Consider the following 18,788-nt stretch of genomic DNA (forward strand, 5'->3'; position numbering starts at 1 on the left):
ACGCAATGTTGCGTCTCGTATTTTAACCACTCGTCTAATCAGATCAGATAGGTTTGAAAAAAGAAAAGTCCCCTCTGTTAATCGTTTATAAGAAGCATTTATGTCAGCTGGCTCTAGTTCCTGAGAAATTTGTCTATAATCAAATATTACCTCCAAAACGAATTCTTCAACAAAATAAAATTGATCTGCACTGTTCCACTGTTGGACCATAGTTACAATGAGCTATGCCGCGTGAGACCGACGAGCCTCCTCCCTAGCAGCAGTTTTTAATTTATCTTTTTCTGCATTAGTCAAAGTAGAGTGAGTCTGTCACCCATCTTGTTTATCTTGTTCTTTGTTGACTGAAGACAAATGCTCGTCGTCAGAAGCCTCATCAGGGGCACTTGGAGTGTGAGGTTTATACAGGGGTGGGGGACGTTCTAATAGGATGCAATTATCCTTAGTATCAAGTAGAGAATCGAGAGGGTGCCTAACAGGATACTGCCCATTTATCTCTAATCGACGTTCTCTATCTTCTTTTTCTGTTTTTTCCTTCTTTTCTTTATTTTTTAATTCTAGCGCTTTTTGATACATCGTTTTACGTTGTACTTTTTCTGCTATAGCTTCTGCTCTCTTCGCTCTCTCTCGCACTTCTTTCTCCCACATACGTACACAATCAAACATAGCCTGTTGACTTCTTCTTTTAAACAAACACTGCTCTACATATTGAACCTTTTTAAGATCAAATGACCCATTCACTGGCCATTGCAGAGCGGAATCTTTCTTTGTGTATTTGTTTCACAGTGGACCGTAAATTATGGAAGAAATACCATATTTGACATACATATCTCTATTAGGCGTCCCTTCTGGGGGAGCCGGCTGACTTTTTTCTAAACTTACTTTATTACCACCAGAGCAGCAACACCACCTACAGAGTATGCTGAGAACAGGCATGTTTTACCAAAATATGTGTAAAATATTACTACTACAAACAAATATTCTAAAAGGAGAAAAATCTCCACATTACCTGCCTTCAAACTTTGCAAAGATTGAATAACAAATTCAAAAAAAGCCCAGGCTTAACAAATCAAGAGTGCCGCTTTAGCGACCTTACCAAACAGAAGTCTCCAACTCCCACCTGCCGCTCTCTGGTCGACCTAATGGTCACTTCAAAATTGCGCCAAAGAAAACCCCAGTTGAGACCGGCCACCACTTGGAGGGTCAAATCGGGAAAACCGGAAAAGTCACGTCGGCCTGCAAAGACAAAGGTCTCCTCGTGCAGTGCGCTTCCTCAGTAAGATTTCGATCTTCCGTCAAGACCACTCCTTCGGACGGCCGCGTCTCCAATGGGGCCCCACGAGTCGGGCGTCAACTGTAATCAAATGTACCTTTTTAGGGGTACACTGGCGCAGGGTCACCCTTTTGTCCACGGGTTCCAAGACCAACACAATAGAGATCAGCAGGGGAGTTGGAATAAATAACAAGTTTATTAATCACTCATGAGTGGGAGCACATCCACACAGCACTCTCTGTGCTGCATGAGGTAGTACACTGAAGTCACAGAACACAGGTCTTTTATACAGGTTTCTGCAATGTAAGCATGTGAACAGAAATAGGAAGAACAAGTTTTAGGAATAGCTATCAGCAAACAAGGGCAGATGAAAAACCATGTGGTCAGCAAAGTGGGAGGGGGAGCAGGAAAGCTTATGGCAGCAGTAAATGGTCGACAGTTAACATCTGAGACCAGGTACATTGACAACCATGAACCCTCAGCACACACATTGCTTTAGCTGAGTCAGGAAGTCAACAAAAATAGATAACACAAGCAGAGTGGAAAGACGAAAGAATTATGACGGAAGCTTAAATGGACACCATAGCCAAAACGGCTGTTGCTTATGCAAAGTAAAATATTACACATTTTCCACAGCATGTAACCTCTACCTCCAGGTCGGTGGTCATCTCTGTTGCTGTTTTTGATAGGACTGGGTTGGTTCTTGGGAAGTGGCTTTGGACCCATCCCTTGTTTGGTGCCTCGAAAAGGAGCCCTGGCAAAAGGGACTTGAAGGGCACCCAGGTCCTTAGCGGTGTTGGTGTATTTCTCTTTTTTCCCCCCAACATCTCATCAACCTGCAAGCCGAACAGGTGTTTACCGTCAAAGGGAAGGCAGATGTTGTTGGTCCTCTGACTTCAAGCAAGAGACAGACAGCCAGGATTGATGGCCGAGGATGATTGACAGAGGTATTCACTCCCCAGGCAGCTGTCTCAGCTAAATCCCAGGCACACCTAATGGTGGCATTGGAAATAGCTTTTCCTTTCTCTATGATTTCCTCTCCCTTTTTGCAATATTGGTCAGAGAGATATCTCTTCCCACTGTGCCCTGTCATATGGAGACAGGAGGCATACTGAACTGGCAATGTCATTGAGTGGCAGCACCAACTGCTACCCTCTTGCTAGCAGCATCAATTTGTTTACTCTTCTTGTCAGAAGGGCCATCACCTGTGGCACCGCTTCAGTCTATTCCAGACATGAGAAACAACCAGGTAGTCTGGTGGGACGAGACCCCTGATATAGAGTGGATCTGAGGGTGCTGGCTTGAACTTCTTTTCAATCCTGTTACCACCCAGGACTTCACAGGCTCCTAAACGATCTAAGGGGCAGATTTTACCATCCTCTTGAAAGTGCTTGGTTCTGTAAAGAGTCTCCACCAAAAAGTAATTATCCTCCAGGCTAACTTGCATATCCACCTTGCGGTGGGTGGCTGCACATTGTATAATGCCATGGTATGCAGTGGTGCCGTCTGGAGGGGGAAGGCATAACAGGAACATGGTCATGGTCCACTGGAGAATTCCCATCATAGTCCTCCCAAGTATCATCAGTGGGGTACTGGTAGACTGTGAGTAGCGCGCGGACAATCCCCTGATTGATTGATTGTGGTTAGCATCTCTGAATCTCCAATATATTCGCTGTAGTAGTCTCATTAAAAAGGCGCATTAGGAGAACCTGAGTAATTCCCGAGGAGTGCCACAGAGTTTAAGGTTTCATTGGGGAGAGGTGTGGCGCCGCGGCCAGGGCGACTGACACTGGACGCTGGGGATCACGGTTCGATCCCTGGCTCCGGCGGCAGGGGTCTGCCCAGCACCATGCGACTCTGGGCAATAGCTCGCTTAATCTTCCCAACGGCCCCCAGCGCCGAGAGACCCCTTCGGGGGTGATTCGTGCGCTATACAAGTACTGGATTTACATTTATTTCATATACAGGTGCCTCCTTCCAGACTCACATCCTAACCAGTAGTGTTCATGAAGGAACTCTGTCACTGTTTCCCATCTCCACCAAGTGCATCATAGTTTTGCCTAGCTGACTGGTCACTGCAGACAGCATAAAGCCTACAGTTAATGTACAACACATTTTACACATTAGAGCAGTAAATAATTGATCCGGATTACCCTGGAGAATACCTCTGTGTGTAGGGGCAACTCTTCTCATTCACCACTTCTCCAGAAGTCAAAGAATTAAATCTAGTTGGAAATTATCCTCGGTGACTCTTCGTCTGCCAGGGAAAATGCATGGGCACAGACTCCATTGTTAGATTGTTTTTCCCCGCCATTGGGTTCAGATGTGTATAGACGCTGCTCCCACTCTCAACGTGTTAATTCAATGCCTACAAATTTGTACTAGAGTGATAAGGAAGATGCATACTGGGATAAATTGGTTCAAGTTGTAAGGTTTAAATGTGGCATGATGTCATCAGTCATTTAAGGATCTAGAGTAAAACCTAAGGTAATTATTTTACTCTATAACTAGGAGGTTCACAGGGCAAGATTTGGCACACCCCTACAAAAGTACCAATTATAATTTTGACAAACTGCGGGGACAAAGCAAGGCTCAAGGTATGAGCTTTTGAAAATGTACTTCACACCTGATTCTGGATGATGGAAGACCACCGCTTGTCAAATGCAGAAACACAGCCATAAAACCACCCGATTTGTGCTTCTCACAGGCTTTGTCAACTGATAAGACAGCAAAGAAAACTAATGCATCCTTCTGCAAGTAAGCTGTAGGTCACAGATTCCAATTTCAGTGGGTACTCTCAGCCTTTCATCCTTCTGAAATCAATGAAATGACTACCAGTGATCTGGGTGATACACCTCCTAACTGGAACCCAGTGAAGAGGAAAATGAAAGAATGAGCTATGCAAGTGAAGTAATTATTATGCTGAAGAAAACAAGGTTTTTCAACAAACAATAGGAGTTTGATATTTAGGATCTTATGCTGCTTGTGGAGGAAAAAAAGTCAGCAAACCTTTCTATATCAGCCCAATTCAGTAAGTTATAAAAGGACACAGCAATGAAAGAATAAAACTTTATCAGAGATTGAGCAGCATTCCAATAATTTCTGTCTGGTTGTGACAGCAGGCTTAGAGGACAATATCATGTTCAGAGCTTGCAGAAACCTATGAAAGCATGCTAAAACTGCTTGCTAGGCGAGGTAGATTCTCATCAACATTGTAACACCAGTGACCGAGTGCACATCCACATTTTTGTTTTAGGACAGGTTTAATTAAGCTTTTTTGTAAAAAATAAAACAACTGTATTAGTATAACAATATAGGTCCGACATCCATACATCAACCAACTTGAAGGATAAGCCGTACATGCCCACCAACGCACGATCGTAATCCCCAATACAATGCAGCTCAAAAGAGGACCGCATATGAGTGCACAGCAAGCAGCCATTATGGGTGCATAATTCCCAAAAGAGGGGGCCCTCTAACTGCCGCCCTTGCCCCCATGACACCAGGAGAGAGAAGAGGACACTTAAAGCCAAGGTAGATATGACAATTTCCAAATTAGGATGCAAATGTGTAAGAGGAGGAGGGGGCAAAGCGCCCAAGGCCCCTGGGAACAGCAAGCCCATCCCCGAGGAGGGGATCCTGAAGCACCCACAAAGGACCGGATACATCTCAACTTCTGAATGGAAAATGGGCTGGATATGGTCATGGGTAACAGACAGATATCTGAATTTGTTTTTCAATTTGCCTGACTAAGACTTTCTGAAAAGAATCAGATAATGCAGATTTTCTTAAGGTATCGTTTATTTCCTTCGCCATATTAGTTACGGGTCTATTGAATCTTGATTCTGCTCCTTCTTGGGTTACTTCGAAGATATTGCCAAAGCCCTATGGTAACAGATTGTGCAGCTGGCAAGAATCTTAATGAAAGAAATTTAATCACGGTGTTGAGACATTAAACAGAGGTCTAAGCAACTGAATGTAGGTCACTAAAGAGAAGGAGAGGAAGGTGCGAAAGAAAATTCCAGAAAGTGAAAGTTGACCAAGGACATCCAGTAAAACGATAGAGTTGGTTCCTATTAGGAATGGAGAGCAACTCTTACAAGGAACTGATCAGTACTGCAAAGACTCAACCACGAGCCCCAAGGACATCCATATGGATGCAACGACTATATTATTATAAAATAAAGTTGAAATTCATTATTTGATACCAATTTTAGGATCGGCACAAACATCACAATCCCTGTATAATGCGTTCTGACTGCTGCTCGCTCACCTCTTAGCCATTGTCCCTTTTCTATCTCTTGCAGAATGATGTGATCTTGACATGCAGCAGGGCCAGACCTAGATATCACCAACACAGAAGTACCAGGATCTTGAGGGATATGAAACCAACGTATGATTGAAGGATATTAGCACAGCCAAATCAATATTCATATGGGTTTGAATGTAGGACCAATAAGCAAGTAGTGCTCACCCCCTGATCAGGTCATCTCGCAATACTGAGTTTTCACACTAAGCGATAATCACAGGTATATGCTCTCAGAGGGTTTACTTCCTGTAGGGCTTTTGAGGACTCCGGAACAGATGAGGTAACCTTTACACTGGCACATAAAGCTAATACTGAAACAGGCAGCAATGCAGGTCCTGAGTTTCTCATTCTAAGATGTGGCACTATCTAATCACAAATTCGATGGTCTTCTACAGTACTGGCCCTATGTTTGATATCTGCAAAAGAATCTCAACTGATCAAGGTTGGATCCCTGAGTAGAATGGGCAGGAATTAAATGGATAAAAAAAATCTGCAAACCACAAATGTGTTACCAGGATCAGTTAGAAAAGAAATACTGCCACCATATACACTGCTAGAAGTTGGTCTTAAATAAATATATTGGAGAGAGGCATTTCTGTTCCTTTTGAATAGCCAATCAAAAGTGACAAACCGAATCAAAAAATGCCTCTAAGAGATAGGTAAAACAGAAAAAACAGAGGTAATGCCCAAATGTTCTTACTGGCATTCTCAATATAAGCACAAAAAAGAACTGGATATGGGACTGGAATGCATAATTAAGAGGGACTGCTCACTCTGTTTTCCCACCTAAAATTTAAGCGGGAGCAATTTCTCTGAAGAAGCCAGTTACAGTTCTGCTAGTGGTGACAACAATTCACAAGCATACAGGAACGAGGAAGAACTCACACAGGGGAGAGGATTGTGTTGTCTTGCAAAACTCATCACAAGTCCAAAGAAGAAATGATGATAACGGAAGGGCATTTTTGAGTGATTCTTCTTTGCTGTCCAGGGGGATAGGTGTTCTCCCCAGGGAGAATGACACATCCATGCCCAGAGCAAGGATTGGTTTGCCTTTTGACCACATACAGAGTGTTTTGAACTTGAGCAATGTGTTAGTAAAGTCTTGCTGAATCCAGGGTCAGCCAATGGTTTCTTAAATGGCCTCAGTTGGGACCTACGATGTGGAATTAAGTGTATGCATTAAGGCATGACCTCCAGCAATGATATGTTTTCCCTAAACAAAAAACGTTTCGTTTGCAAACTGGCCTTCCATGAGATTTAATGCTGGATGCCGTCCGGAGGGGGTTATCAGGACTTCTTTTGTGTCATGCTGTGCTTTTATAAACCTCTGATTCCATTATATGTGCCCAACTGTGCCTTAAGGTTCAACCTTCAGGGTGTAAAAAGGGGAGAAACGGGTGAAAATTCTCTTTTAAAATGCACGAAATGCAAATGTGGGCTCTTAACTTATCTCTTCACATATAATAGTCCACTGTTCTGGTGTGATATGCAAGAGTAAATCTGCTCCAAGGGAAATACAGTGGACGTTTCAGGGTGGGAATGCCATGAACAACTACAAACCTGTATGTTTGTGTGTATTCACGTGTCCACTATCAATAGCAGGAGTTTTACTCCTGTCAAGGGAAGGAGTAAACCCCTATCTAGAGTTGGCAATAGAAATAAAATTCCCTCAACAATTGGTGGTGTGGGTTGTAGAGGAAGACATTTCTCCACCATGAACTATTACACATGTGTAGCAGTTTATGCTAATGAGTACTAGTGGAAAGCTGCCAAAGCTTCAATTATGTTTTAGCTTCCCATTGGTTCATAGAAGTCTATGAGAATTCTAAACGTTAATAAACTACACCTAATCCTACGTGAAATCCTATAGGTGTAGATTTTTTAATTAGTTTGTAAATTTGCCCCCTAATGTTTAGCAAAGTTAATTGTCATTTCACTCATTCATTTTGACTGACGGGCCCACCAATTCTAAGTCAGGTACTGAGCCTCTTAAAATGGATAGATATAACACTATACTTTTCATCAGTTACCGGTCACTCGAGAAAACCTACCATCTTTGGAACTAAGCATTTACTAGGGCTACAATGATCATGAAATTGCCTCGCTTACGTCTTTGAGGTATTAACTGGAAAATTAAATTTCTCCCAAAACTGTGGACAAGGCATAGGTTCAATATATGTATGTATGTTCTTCTCCCTCCCTCATTCCTAAAGCAATCAATGTTCTTGTTGCTTCAGTCCACTCTTCTGCTTTCTTCGTGAGCATTTGTAACACTTATTTTTGCAACTCTAAAGCTTGCAGCACTACAGCACCACGTATACCCGCATTTGAGAAAGGACTGATTGTTTTCTTAGTAGGTAGGGTTTCCTATTAATGAACTACACAGAACACATTTTTAAATACATTATAGAGTTAAACTTTGTGAATGGAACCTGAGGCACTTTCTAAAACTACATAATTTAACAAAACAATAAAAAGAACAAATTACATCCACAAATAAAATGAACAAACAATAAAAAGAACAAATTACATCCACAAATAAAATTACTATTTCATCTGAAAAGCACCCAGTAAAGAACTCAAACATTCATCTGAACACCAAACGCAGTTAATGTACAATCAACTCAGGAAAGCCAACGAGAAAAAAAATAGCTACCATTTTTTCTTTTTCAAGATCAAAACGTCAGCAATAAACAAAACACAGAGGAATAGAGTTCCCCGAGTGGGAAACTGTCCTCCCTCCATGGAGGCCCTGCTTTCTAGAAACCCACAATCGCAAATCTCAATCTGCATAAAAATCTATACAGCCAAGAGCCCAATGAATTTGCGAGCATCTCCTAAACAAACTGTATAATATAAAAGACAGAGAAAGGTCGTCCAGATTCAAATAACACATGTACTGCCTCTGTAATACCAGACAACAAATAAATGTTGTGAACTAGAACAAGTATTTTCACCTACTTCACAGTAGAAATTTTAAGTCCTTAACGGAGAGATGCTACAGGTCTTGAGGAAAATGAATACACATGGAAGAAATCTACTAACCTCTCGATGCATATTAATCTCCTTCTCCTTCTGCTCCAATAGGCTCTCTAGGTGATGGACATGCATTTCAGCCTCAGCCAGGCGCCTAGTTCTTTCATGGTCTTCTTCTGTAGCCTTGGATGACAGTCCCTTACTCTGCAACATCTCCAGAAGCTTTTTGATGGATTCATCACGAGCATTTAGCGTCTGTTTCTGTGTCTCAATGCGCAGCTCCATCTCCTCCAAAGTCTTCCGCAGCAGGAACAGTTCCTTGGCCTGGCGTTCATGCTCAGCATGGAGCCTTTGGAAATTCTCCTCTGTGAGATCTGCCACAAAGGGCTCATTAGTCCTGCTGCTGCTATCCTGTTGAAAGAGCTGGTTCAGGTCCCGCTGAATCCGTAGTTCATCCTGAAGAGCTTGAATGGTCATCTGCAAGTGCTAGAGTCAAAGAATAATAAGAAAAAAACAAATCAATGTAAGCACGCAATACAAATGCCAAGACTCAAACAGTATTGGGTAAGAAGGCTTCTTTAAATACAAAATGAATAATACAATAAACACAGAACAAATACATAAGGTACAAATAAAAGTTCCTACTAAGTGATGTCTGACAGGATGTCAGTGAGCATCTAAAACATACTTGTTTATTTACTTAAACAAACTAGAAAGAGAGCCACATCTTAGGAACACTTTTGGATTAGCAGGTTGATTTGGTGAAAGTAATCTAAAGAGATCTGTAGGATATATCTGTGTGTGTGATTGAGTGTGAGTGTGAGTGTGAGTGTGAGTGTGAGTGTGAGTGTGAGTGTGAGTGTGAGTGTGAGTGTGAGTGTGAGTGTGAGTGTGAGTGTGAGTGTGAGTGTGAGTGTGAGTGTGAGTGTGTGTGAGTGTGTGAGTGTGTGAGTGTGTGAGTGTGTGAGAGTGTGAGTGTGTGTGTGAGTGTGAGTGTGAGTGTGAGTGTGAGTGTGAGTGTGAGTGTGAGTGTGAGTGTGAGTGTGAGTGTGAGTGTGAGTGTGAGTGTGAGTGTGAGTGTGAGTGTGAGTGTGAGAGTGAGAGTGAGAGTGAGAGTGAGAGTGAGAGTGAGAGTGAGAGTGAGAGTGAGAGTGAGAGTGAGAGTGAGAGTGAGAGTGAGAGTGAGAGTGAGTGTGAGAGTGTGTGTGTGTGTGTGTGTGTGTGTGTGTGTGTGTGTGTGTGTGTGTGTGTGTGTGTGTGTGTGTGTGTGTGTGGGTGTGGGTGTGTGTGTGCGCGTGTGTGTGCATATACTCACACACACACTTCAGATGAGGGTGGTAATATAGTTACTGCAAAATCTTAAGAAAAGATTTGGAGAGTTTAAAGGAGAGATTCTACAGTGATCTAAAGGGGTGGAGAGAGGCTAATCTTTTAAGCATTGAAGAATACAACCTTCTGCATATTAAACATTCAAACATGGCCTATACGGTATCCTTTGCCAAAGATACACAAAAACAAAGTCTGCCCCCCAGGTAGACCAATCATATCAGCAATTTGGAGTCTATTAGAAAATGTGTCTAAATTAGTAGATTATTTCCTACAGCCTTACATACAGAACTTACCCTCATACATCAGGGATGGCACAGATATTTTTAAATACATCTTTGACATACACTGGGAACCTGACTTTGATGGTATGCGTCGATGTAAGCTCGCTCTATACCAGTATGTAAGACAAAGATAGTATGAATGCTGTACAAAACTGTTTAAAACAAGATCGATTCAGTTCCTCAAACACAATGAAATGCTGCTATGCATGATAGAATGGTGTTTGAAGAGTAACATTTTTCTCTTAAACAATGACCTGTTTTACCAACTACAAGGGACTGCTATGGGCACCTGCTTCGCTCCCAGCTATGGGAATTTGCATATGGGCTGGTGGGAGGAGCAGGTGCTCCTCGACAAAGAACTACATGATTGGTCACCTAACATTATTATATGAGTTAGGTACATAGATGATATTTTTGTACTGTGGAAGGGTGACCATAAATCAGTTGCAGAGTTTGTCACACAGATAAATGATAATGATCTGAATCTATCTTTTACTAGTCGTGTGAGTGATAGAAGTATTGATTTCTTGGACATCAGATTAGAGGTTGTGGATGACAAAATTAAATAGAGAGTATTTAGGAAAGAAACCTCTGGTAACACAACTACATGCTACCAGTTCGCATCCGGGTGCCCTTAAGAAGAGCATACCGTATGATGAATTGTTAAGGGAAAACAATAATTTGTAGTACACAGGACTCCTTCTCCCAAACAGAAAGACAAATGTGAACCAGACTAAGTGAAAGGGGTTGTAGTGAACAAATCCTAAGACAAGCCAAACAGAAGGTATATACCAAAACTAGAACCGATCTGTTATTCAATAAACTAGCTGAGAGAAGTAGAGGGAGATTAGATGTACCGGGACATAGTGGCACATCTACTCAAGAGGAATGTAGATTTATCACAACCTACAGCAAAGTATATAATCAGACGAGACAAATCGTGCAAAAACATTGGCGTCTAATTAAACAGGACCCTATGTTAGTGATTGACTTTAGGGATAGACATCTGATCACCTACAGGAGATCGAGGTCTATCAAAGACATCTTAGTTAAGAACCATATTATGAATTATGGTACTTGGTGAAACCAGCGAGGGAATTCAGGAAATGTAGCAAAGGTACGGCTTGCATGCATGGTGTTAACACAGCAGAGACTCACACTAACCTAGGAGAGAAGATAGAAATAAAAAAAATCTCTCAACTGCAAATCTGATTTTGTAATATATGTGCTGACTTGCCCTTGTAGGAAGAGATATGTTGGCACAACCATTCCACAAGCACACAAATGGATATTACAACATATACGAGCTATCAAAAATGTGGATGAGCCTTACTCTGTAGCACGCCATTTCAAACACCATAAGTGTAACCCAGAGTATTTGACATATAGTCCTGAGTGATCTGGCAGACTCCAAACTGGCCGGGAGCATTCCAGAGGTCTGGCTTAAAGAATTCCCTATCATGAAGCTAGAAAAACTGACACATTTCTACCCAAATAAAATCAGGTTCCCCTTTAGATCCAGCTCCTCCATACATTCTACATAAGGCTGGAAATGCAATCTTTCCCAGTATCCTGGAGATGGTAAATATATCCTTGTCCTCAGGATCCGTCCCAGGTCCAAGGAAACATGCTATGGTCAGGGCTCTATTAAAAAAACCAAGACCCAACAGATTTGGGCAATTATCGCCCAATTTCACTGCTGCCAGCAATTGTAAAAACTTTAGAAAAATATGTGAACTCTATCCATTTTTTGTAAAGTCATGACCTTCTGCATGCAACGCAGACTGACTTCCGTCCTAATCACGGAATTGAGACCGCACTTCTGTCTGTGGTTGAGGACGCTAAACAGATCTTGAATCAAGGAGGAGCAGTTGCCATCATCCTCCTTGATCTAAGCTCGGCCTTCGATACTGTTAACCTGTCCATTCTGGCAGAGAGACTTAAAAGGCTGGGGCTTCAAGATAAGGCGCTTTTGTGGATACAATCTTATCTTGACAAGAAAACTTTTCAAGTCTTTTCTAAGGATGTCGCCTCTGAGAAACTAGAACTCAATTGCGGAGTCCCGCAGGGCTCCTCACTTAGCCCCACACATTTTAATGTTTATATGCGGCCATTAGCTAACATTGTTCTACCTTATAACATTAAGATTGTAACCTACGCGGATGACACACAATTGGTCATTACTCTTAATGGGCCATGCAATTTCCCCTCGGACTTTGAGATCTGCTTAGAGAAAGTTGGAGCATTCCTGCCTTCGTCTCAACGGAGGTAAAACCGATCTCATGCTGCTAGGGAACCCTTGCAACATGGCCAGATTTGGCCAAAGAGCCTCGGTCCTCCACCAACTCCCAAAACCAAGATAAGGAGCTTGGGTGTTTGGTTGGATAATGCTCTCAAATTTGACCACCAAGCAGTGAAGGTGACAGGGATCTGTTTTGGGATACTTAGAACCCTTAGGAAAATTCTCCCCCTGTTGCCATTGACTGCCAAGGACACCTTAGTCCAAACCTTAGTTCTATTGCGCCTGGATTATGGTAACTCCCTTTATCTGGGTGCTCCGAAGGAGACTTTGAGAAAACTCCAGATTGCTCAGAATTGTGCTGCCAAGATGTTTCTGGGCATCCCTAGGTCACAATCAGCCAAGCCAGCTCTAAAAGCTTTACACTTTTCTACCTATCGTGGAAAGAACAAAATGTAAAGCCTTGTGTCTTGCCCATAAGACTGTATGGGGAATGGGCCCGGAAATCAACAAATCCCTTATCATTCCTTATCGGCCCACGAGGGAGCTTCGTTCTCTTAACCATAATTTGCTAGCTGTCCCAAAAATCAGAAGGACAAGAGCGGGAGGCAGATCGTTTGCGTATAATGCGGCAAAATTGTGGAACTCCTTGCCTTTACACATTCGTTCGGAAGCCAGTATCCTGCCTTTTCGTAAACTCTTAAAAACCTGTCTCTTCCCACAAACCGCCCCATAAATTCCTACTGGTCGTCTGCCTGATTGCTAGCGCTGGGATGCCTGAAGGTAGCTATGCACTATATAAATGCTTAATAATATTAATAATAGTGTAATTGACCAGGTAGAGAAATCACTTCGAGGTGGTGATAGAGAAGGGATACTCCGGCAGCTGGAATGCAAGTACATTCTATGACTTAACACCAGAGAACCAATAGGTCTGAATAATGATGAGGAGATTAGTAGTCATGTAGTTAATAATCAGCATAATTTGTCAAGTAATTGTTTTGTTTTTTTAATTCACACAATAAGCACACAGTGCAGAAGAGGTTTGGCATAACATTTATAGATATTTATATCAGATTAAGTATAACCTTTTTGATATTTGTGTTTATTTACAGGGCCTGTTTGCATGTGTTTGACCTAATGGAGTGCTGACTTCCAGTTCCATAGGAGGGACGTGAAAGAACTGAGATATCTGACTTTTACTCTTTTTTTATTTTATGTATAATTATTTGATTCTAATAGTTATGAATAGGCATTGAACACATATGGCTATTCTAGGACTGCCCAAAGGGCTTTTAATTAACCTGCTATGAACTTAATGGGAAAAGGGCCACTGCACTCACCTCAAAGGCCCTGAAGACAGGTGGGGGTCGGTATTGACCGGTTGGGGCCAGCAGCCGACGGTGGCTGCATCTTTGAATTTCCGTGGGCTATTGTTCCAGCCGGTGAGCACGATTGGTTGCCTGGGGGCTGGTGGGGGTTGCCTTGGCAGCCCCCGGGGGCGGCAGGTAAGCCCTTAAAAAGGGCATGGGTGCTGTGTTGTAAGCACCTGCTGCTTGCCTGGCCCTGGGGACTGCTGGACTGCATCACAATACACAGGACAAAATCTCTCTTTCCTTGTTCAGGACTCTTTTCGGTTGCCTCGATCCTCTCTCCTGCATTTTCATCGCAGCCTGCCTCGCGGACGTGCTTTCCACTTCCTGCTGGGTCCAGCCCTTGCCTGCTGTCGCGCCCTGCCATTCTCCAGACCTCGGCGGCGCTGCAGGCAAGGGGTTATCAGCCTTGAAGCAATTTTTTCCTGCCAGCCGGTCCCCGCCTGCCTGCGAGCCTGACTCTGGGATCGGGAGCGCCCCTTTTTGACGCGAGTTAAGGGAAGGGATCCTCGGCTTTGGGGGAGCGGAGGATATGATAACTGTGTGCAGGGCTGTGCACGGGCAACTGCAAGGAGGGAGTAATCAGGTGTGAGGGAAGGTGGAAGGCAGCAATCCTTCTGTGCTAATTCTTTAGAGGATATTGTTTCGACCAGTAGATGGTGCTGCTGGCTCATTTTTAGTGTATTGCATCTTTTCTATGCTCATTCTTCTGGGTATTATTTAGCCATTAGGTGGAGCACTGGTACTCTTGTGGGTTTCTTGATTAGCAATCGGGTGTAATTTTTTTTGCTCTTGTTTAGCCAGTAGGCTACTCTTTTGTGGCACATCAGTTTAGGCAGGCAACCTTTATTAGGTCTCGCCTGGCGTTAGCAGCACGCATGCGCTGCTCTCGCCATGCGAAGGCCTTTTGGAAATCGATACGATTCCATAAGTATACTTGAAGCTTCGCCCCTCTTTCCATTGGCTCGCGTCATCGTTTATGTTAAACTATGCCACATGATTGGAAAGCGGGCTTCTCGGTTACCGTCTTGTCCGCTTTTAGGACGGCCCATGTGGACAGGCCGACGCCATCTTTGTTTCTGGCACAGCACACACTGCAATGCGCTCGTGAAGCCAGCCCTCCCAGGACAGACACCACAACAGGGTTCCCTTCACAGATTCACACGCCGCTTCTCTCACGCACACGCGGGCTATTTCAGAGAGTGCTCTGTGTACTGCCTGGCAGTGCGTTGAGGATTATCTACGGCTAATAAATATACTGTTTTAATGCCCCCAGATCCCCCACCACAGCTGAGGTTAGCTATGGAAGTGCCCCCGGGACCCGACACTTGCCCCGGCTGGAGGCCTTGAAGCTCTGGTAACAGGAAGGCCGCCCTTCATCGGGTGGCGGCCCCTTTGCCCCATACCAAGGCTAGGTGACCCCCCCACCCCTCCCGATGCTTGTAAGCTCCAGGTGGTGGCACGGGGCATCAGCAGGTTGGAAGGGGCAGGGGGCAGTGAGCTTTCAGCTGCTTCCTGTTGAGTTCAAGTCAATGAGAGAGAGAGGGTGGGGTGATGGGGGTGGGCTGCCAGCGGGGTTCCTCTTTCCAGTCTGCTTCTTGAACCCATGGGCGCCTGGTTCCCGTGATCTGATTTTTTAATCTCACCATTGGATACATTTCGCCCTTTCCTACTTGTTCTTGCGAATGACAACGGACGCCTGTGCAACAGAAATGACTTGTTTTTAAAATAGTCCTGCATTGCCTGTGGGGACCCACAGGATGTATATAACATGTCCCTCTGGGCCAGCTCAATGGTACTCATATCATGCACTTCGAATGATGAAAGGCTGAGCCTGCAATGCCTGGATTCACATCTGTGCAGTTGGCGCACAGGCCACTGAGCTAGCGAATCAGACATAAAATCGGATCTTACAGCGGCTGTGAGCACCAGACACACCTGGAGGGTCTGAGCGCTCCAGGAGAGGAGTCACTGGGCCAGGACCAGCACCTGTGGATGACTCGCCCACCTCAGGACCCTGGAGAGCGCCCTCTGGTGGAGCCAAGAGACTCAGACAAGAGACAGGGCCTCCCGTAAACTTCTCGCATTCTGTAAGTGTGACTCTCTCCAGTTCTTCTAAGTGGCTCTATGATCGTGTTATTAATGCGCTCGGCTGTGCTTCTGTGGGTCTGGGCGGGGCGGTGATCACCCCACACACCTTCAGCACACTGTATGATGTACCCCGCCTCTCTTTTCACATGCTCAGTAGCTGATCTCAACTTGGCTCTGCGTGGGGGTGGCAGATACGAGAGTGCCTGAGGTGGTATTCTGAGGCACCGGGAGCCCCTCTCTCCTGCTGCTCTTTTTATGGGGTCACCCGGGGTCTCAGCTCAGAATGAAAGATGAATAGAGGCTGGGTGAGGGAGGGAAGGGCTTCTGCCCACCCTTCCCGTGTGAGTGATGCAACCCCACCTCCCATTTGCACAGTTCACCCTGGCCCTCTTACCTGCATCTCAGTGTGTACGTGATTATATGTGGGCGCGCATTCGTGGATGCACATGGGTGTGCGTGCGTCTGTCTGATCGTGTGTCTGGATCTGTAAGTCTGTGTCTGAGATTGTATGTGTGCGCCGTGTGGATCAGTGTGTTGGATGATGTCTGGATCGGAGTCTGTGTGCCTGTGAAGGTTTGTGCCTACGTACACGTTTATGCTTGTGTTTGCCCGTGGTCAATTCTGAGTATGTGTCTGTATGTGTTCGTTTGTGTTTGTATGCACTGACATTTGCATAAGTGCTTGTTTATGTGTATATTGATTGGTGTATGTATGTGCACGCATAAGTACACGTGGAGTTGTTTATATATAGGATGTGTCTGTAAGGTGGCAGGTGTATGTTTGCGAGCACATGTATGTGTGTGTGTGTCAGTGTGCCAATGTAGACCTGTCTCTTTATGCCTGTGTCGTGTGGTTGTATGTCTATATAATGTTATACTTGCGTATGTACCTATGTCTTCGTGTGTCCATGGTTGTGTCAATGTGTACTGCGTATGTGTTTAGGGACGTGCCTGTATATTAGTACAACTTCGTTCAATTTGTGTAAAATGATGTTTGTGCGTGTGTGCCTGTATATCTGGTTTGACAACAGTAATTTGTATGTGTGTGGGTGTATGTGTGTGTAGGTGCGCTGGTTGTCATTCACTGTATTTGTGGGCTTCCATTCCATGTGTACTTTTGTGCCTGTGTCTGTTGTGCCTCGAGGTGCTTGTCTGTTTTTGTGTCTAAAACCTATGTCCGTTTGTGTCGATCTACGTATGAAGTATGTCTGCCTGCCTGTACTCTTGTGTAGGTGGCAGTGCCTATGCATGTGTGTGTTCATCCATGTGTATTTCTAGGTGTGCTAGTGTGTGTATGTGGTCAGTTGCCTGTGTGTATGTAATCATGTGTCTATGTATGTGCATCTGTGTGAGCCCATGACCGTCTGCATGCCTCTGTACATGTTTGTGAGTGCATTAGGCCTTGTAGTTGTGTGCATAAGCCAGTGTTAATGTGTGTGTGTATGTTTGCATCACAGCGTGTCTCTGCGTGTTTTCTTTGTGTGCCATAGTATGCATCTCTAAATGTATGTACATGTGTGTCTGTGGCAGTTTGCCCATGAGTGCATGGTGTCTGTATGTGCATCTGTGGTACTGACGGTGGTTGTTGTATGTGCGTGTGATGTCTTGTGCGTGACTGGTGATCGGAACAGACGGGGGGGGGGTGAAGCCGATCGCTCCTTTATCGATAGGGGCTCTCCCTCCTCCATTGATCTGACCCTTCTATTGGCTCAAACCTCCCCTGCCCCCCTCGTCAGTCAAATCTTTGAGACTAACCTGGAATCCTTTTAGGGATCATACCCCCATAATGTCAGAGCTGGACTGGGGATTAGATATGGACGGCAGGGAAACAAGGCCTGCCTGACAGCGTCTTTAGCACCAAGGAGCAGGCCAGGAGTGGACAGGGGGGTTGTGAGGCATTAAAACAATTTCTATGTTACGAATAACAGGAGACATTGGCCTTTGCTTAGAATGTCACGAAGGATGACGCGTCGCCTTCAACAGACTATGTGAGCAGAGTGCCACAAACATTTTGACCCACGGCAATCACAGGAACAACAAAGAAGGCAGGGGGTTTGATGGTAGCCGCTCCTGGGCCCGTAGAAACCTGAAGCAGCAGCCAGGGAGGAGGACAAGATTAAGGAATAGAGGTGAGCGTACAAACAAGCAATGCAGCTGAAACAAGCATTGAAAATGCAATAGGTCTCGGCTTTGATTAAGTTAAAGCCATTTGTTTTGCTAATGGTATTGTATAGCAAAGCAAATGGCTTTAACTTAATGAAAAGCGAGACCTATTGCATTTTTAATGCTCATTTCTTTTGTGGTAGTTTTCTCCTTGGGGCAATTTTTTGGATGTCCTGTAATTTTCTATAGAGGGCAGATCGCTGGAGGCCCCTAGTTGCCCAGGTAGTTGGTAGCATAGGTGTGGGGGAAACACAGACCTAAGCAGTAGATATGCCACCTAAGCAAGTAAAGAGAAAAGCAAGTATGGAGGTGGTCATGGGGAGATTAGACACCATAGACCAGGTGATAGCTCTCATTCAGCCCTCATTGGCCTCACTTGCTCACAAGTAGTGCTTGCAGCCAGAGCCCAGTACAGCAGCAAATACTACTGGGTTGGGGGGCATATAGCGCACTTGGAGGACGGGGTCTCCCCGAAGGCAGATTTTCCTCCAGTTAAGAAAAAAGCATGGAAAAGGACACCAAAGGGGTGAGTAACTACAAGAGTGGATCAGGCAGGGGCTCACCCGGGTAATGGCCAGTCTTCAAGCAATGTCATAGTGTTAGGTGAAGAGGGGGGTGGTGGACAGGGGGGCAAGCACAGCCAATCCTGGAGCTGATCTGGCGACTAACCTTGCTAGGGTGCTGCCCTGGCTCTCACAGCTAGGTAATCATTGCACGTTGAGTGTGACAGCAGGAGGGGTGGCCCCGGCAGCCTCCAA

General features: G+C 44.5%; 1 protein-coding gene across 11 annotated transcripts in view; it reads right to left on the reverse strand.

Annotated features, from left to right (window-relative positions):
- The window catches only part of ERC1 (ELKS/RAB6-interacting/CAST family member 1), a 1,928,212-nt gene that overhangs the window by 1,520,595 nt on the left and 388,829 nt on the right, over positions 1-18,788 (reverse strand). For all 11 annotated transcript variants that reach the window (XM_085652245.1, XM_085652246.1, XM_085652244.1 and 8 more), the window contains one exon: positions 8,625-9,041. In XM_085652245.1, coding sequence (XP_085508371.1) covers positions 8,625-9,041 — 417 coding nt within the window. The remainder of the gene's footprint in view (positions 1-8,624; positions 9,042-18,788) is intronic.

Source organism: Triturus cristatus, chromosome 4_1, assembly GCF_964204655.1.
Source record: "Triturus cristatus chromosome 4_1, aTriCri1.1, whole genome shotgun sequence".
Classification (NCBI taxonomy): domain Eukaryota; kingdom Metazoa; phylum Chordata; class Amphibia; order Caudata; family Salamandridae; genus Triturus; species Triturus cristatus.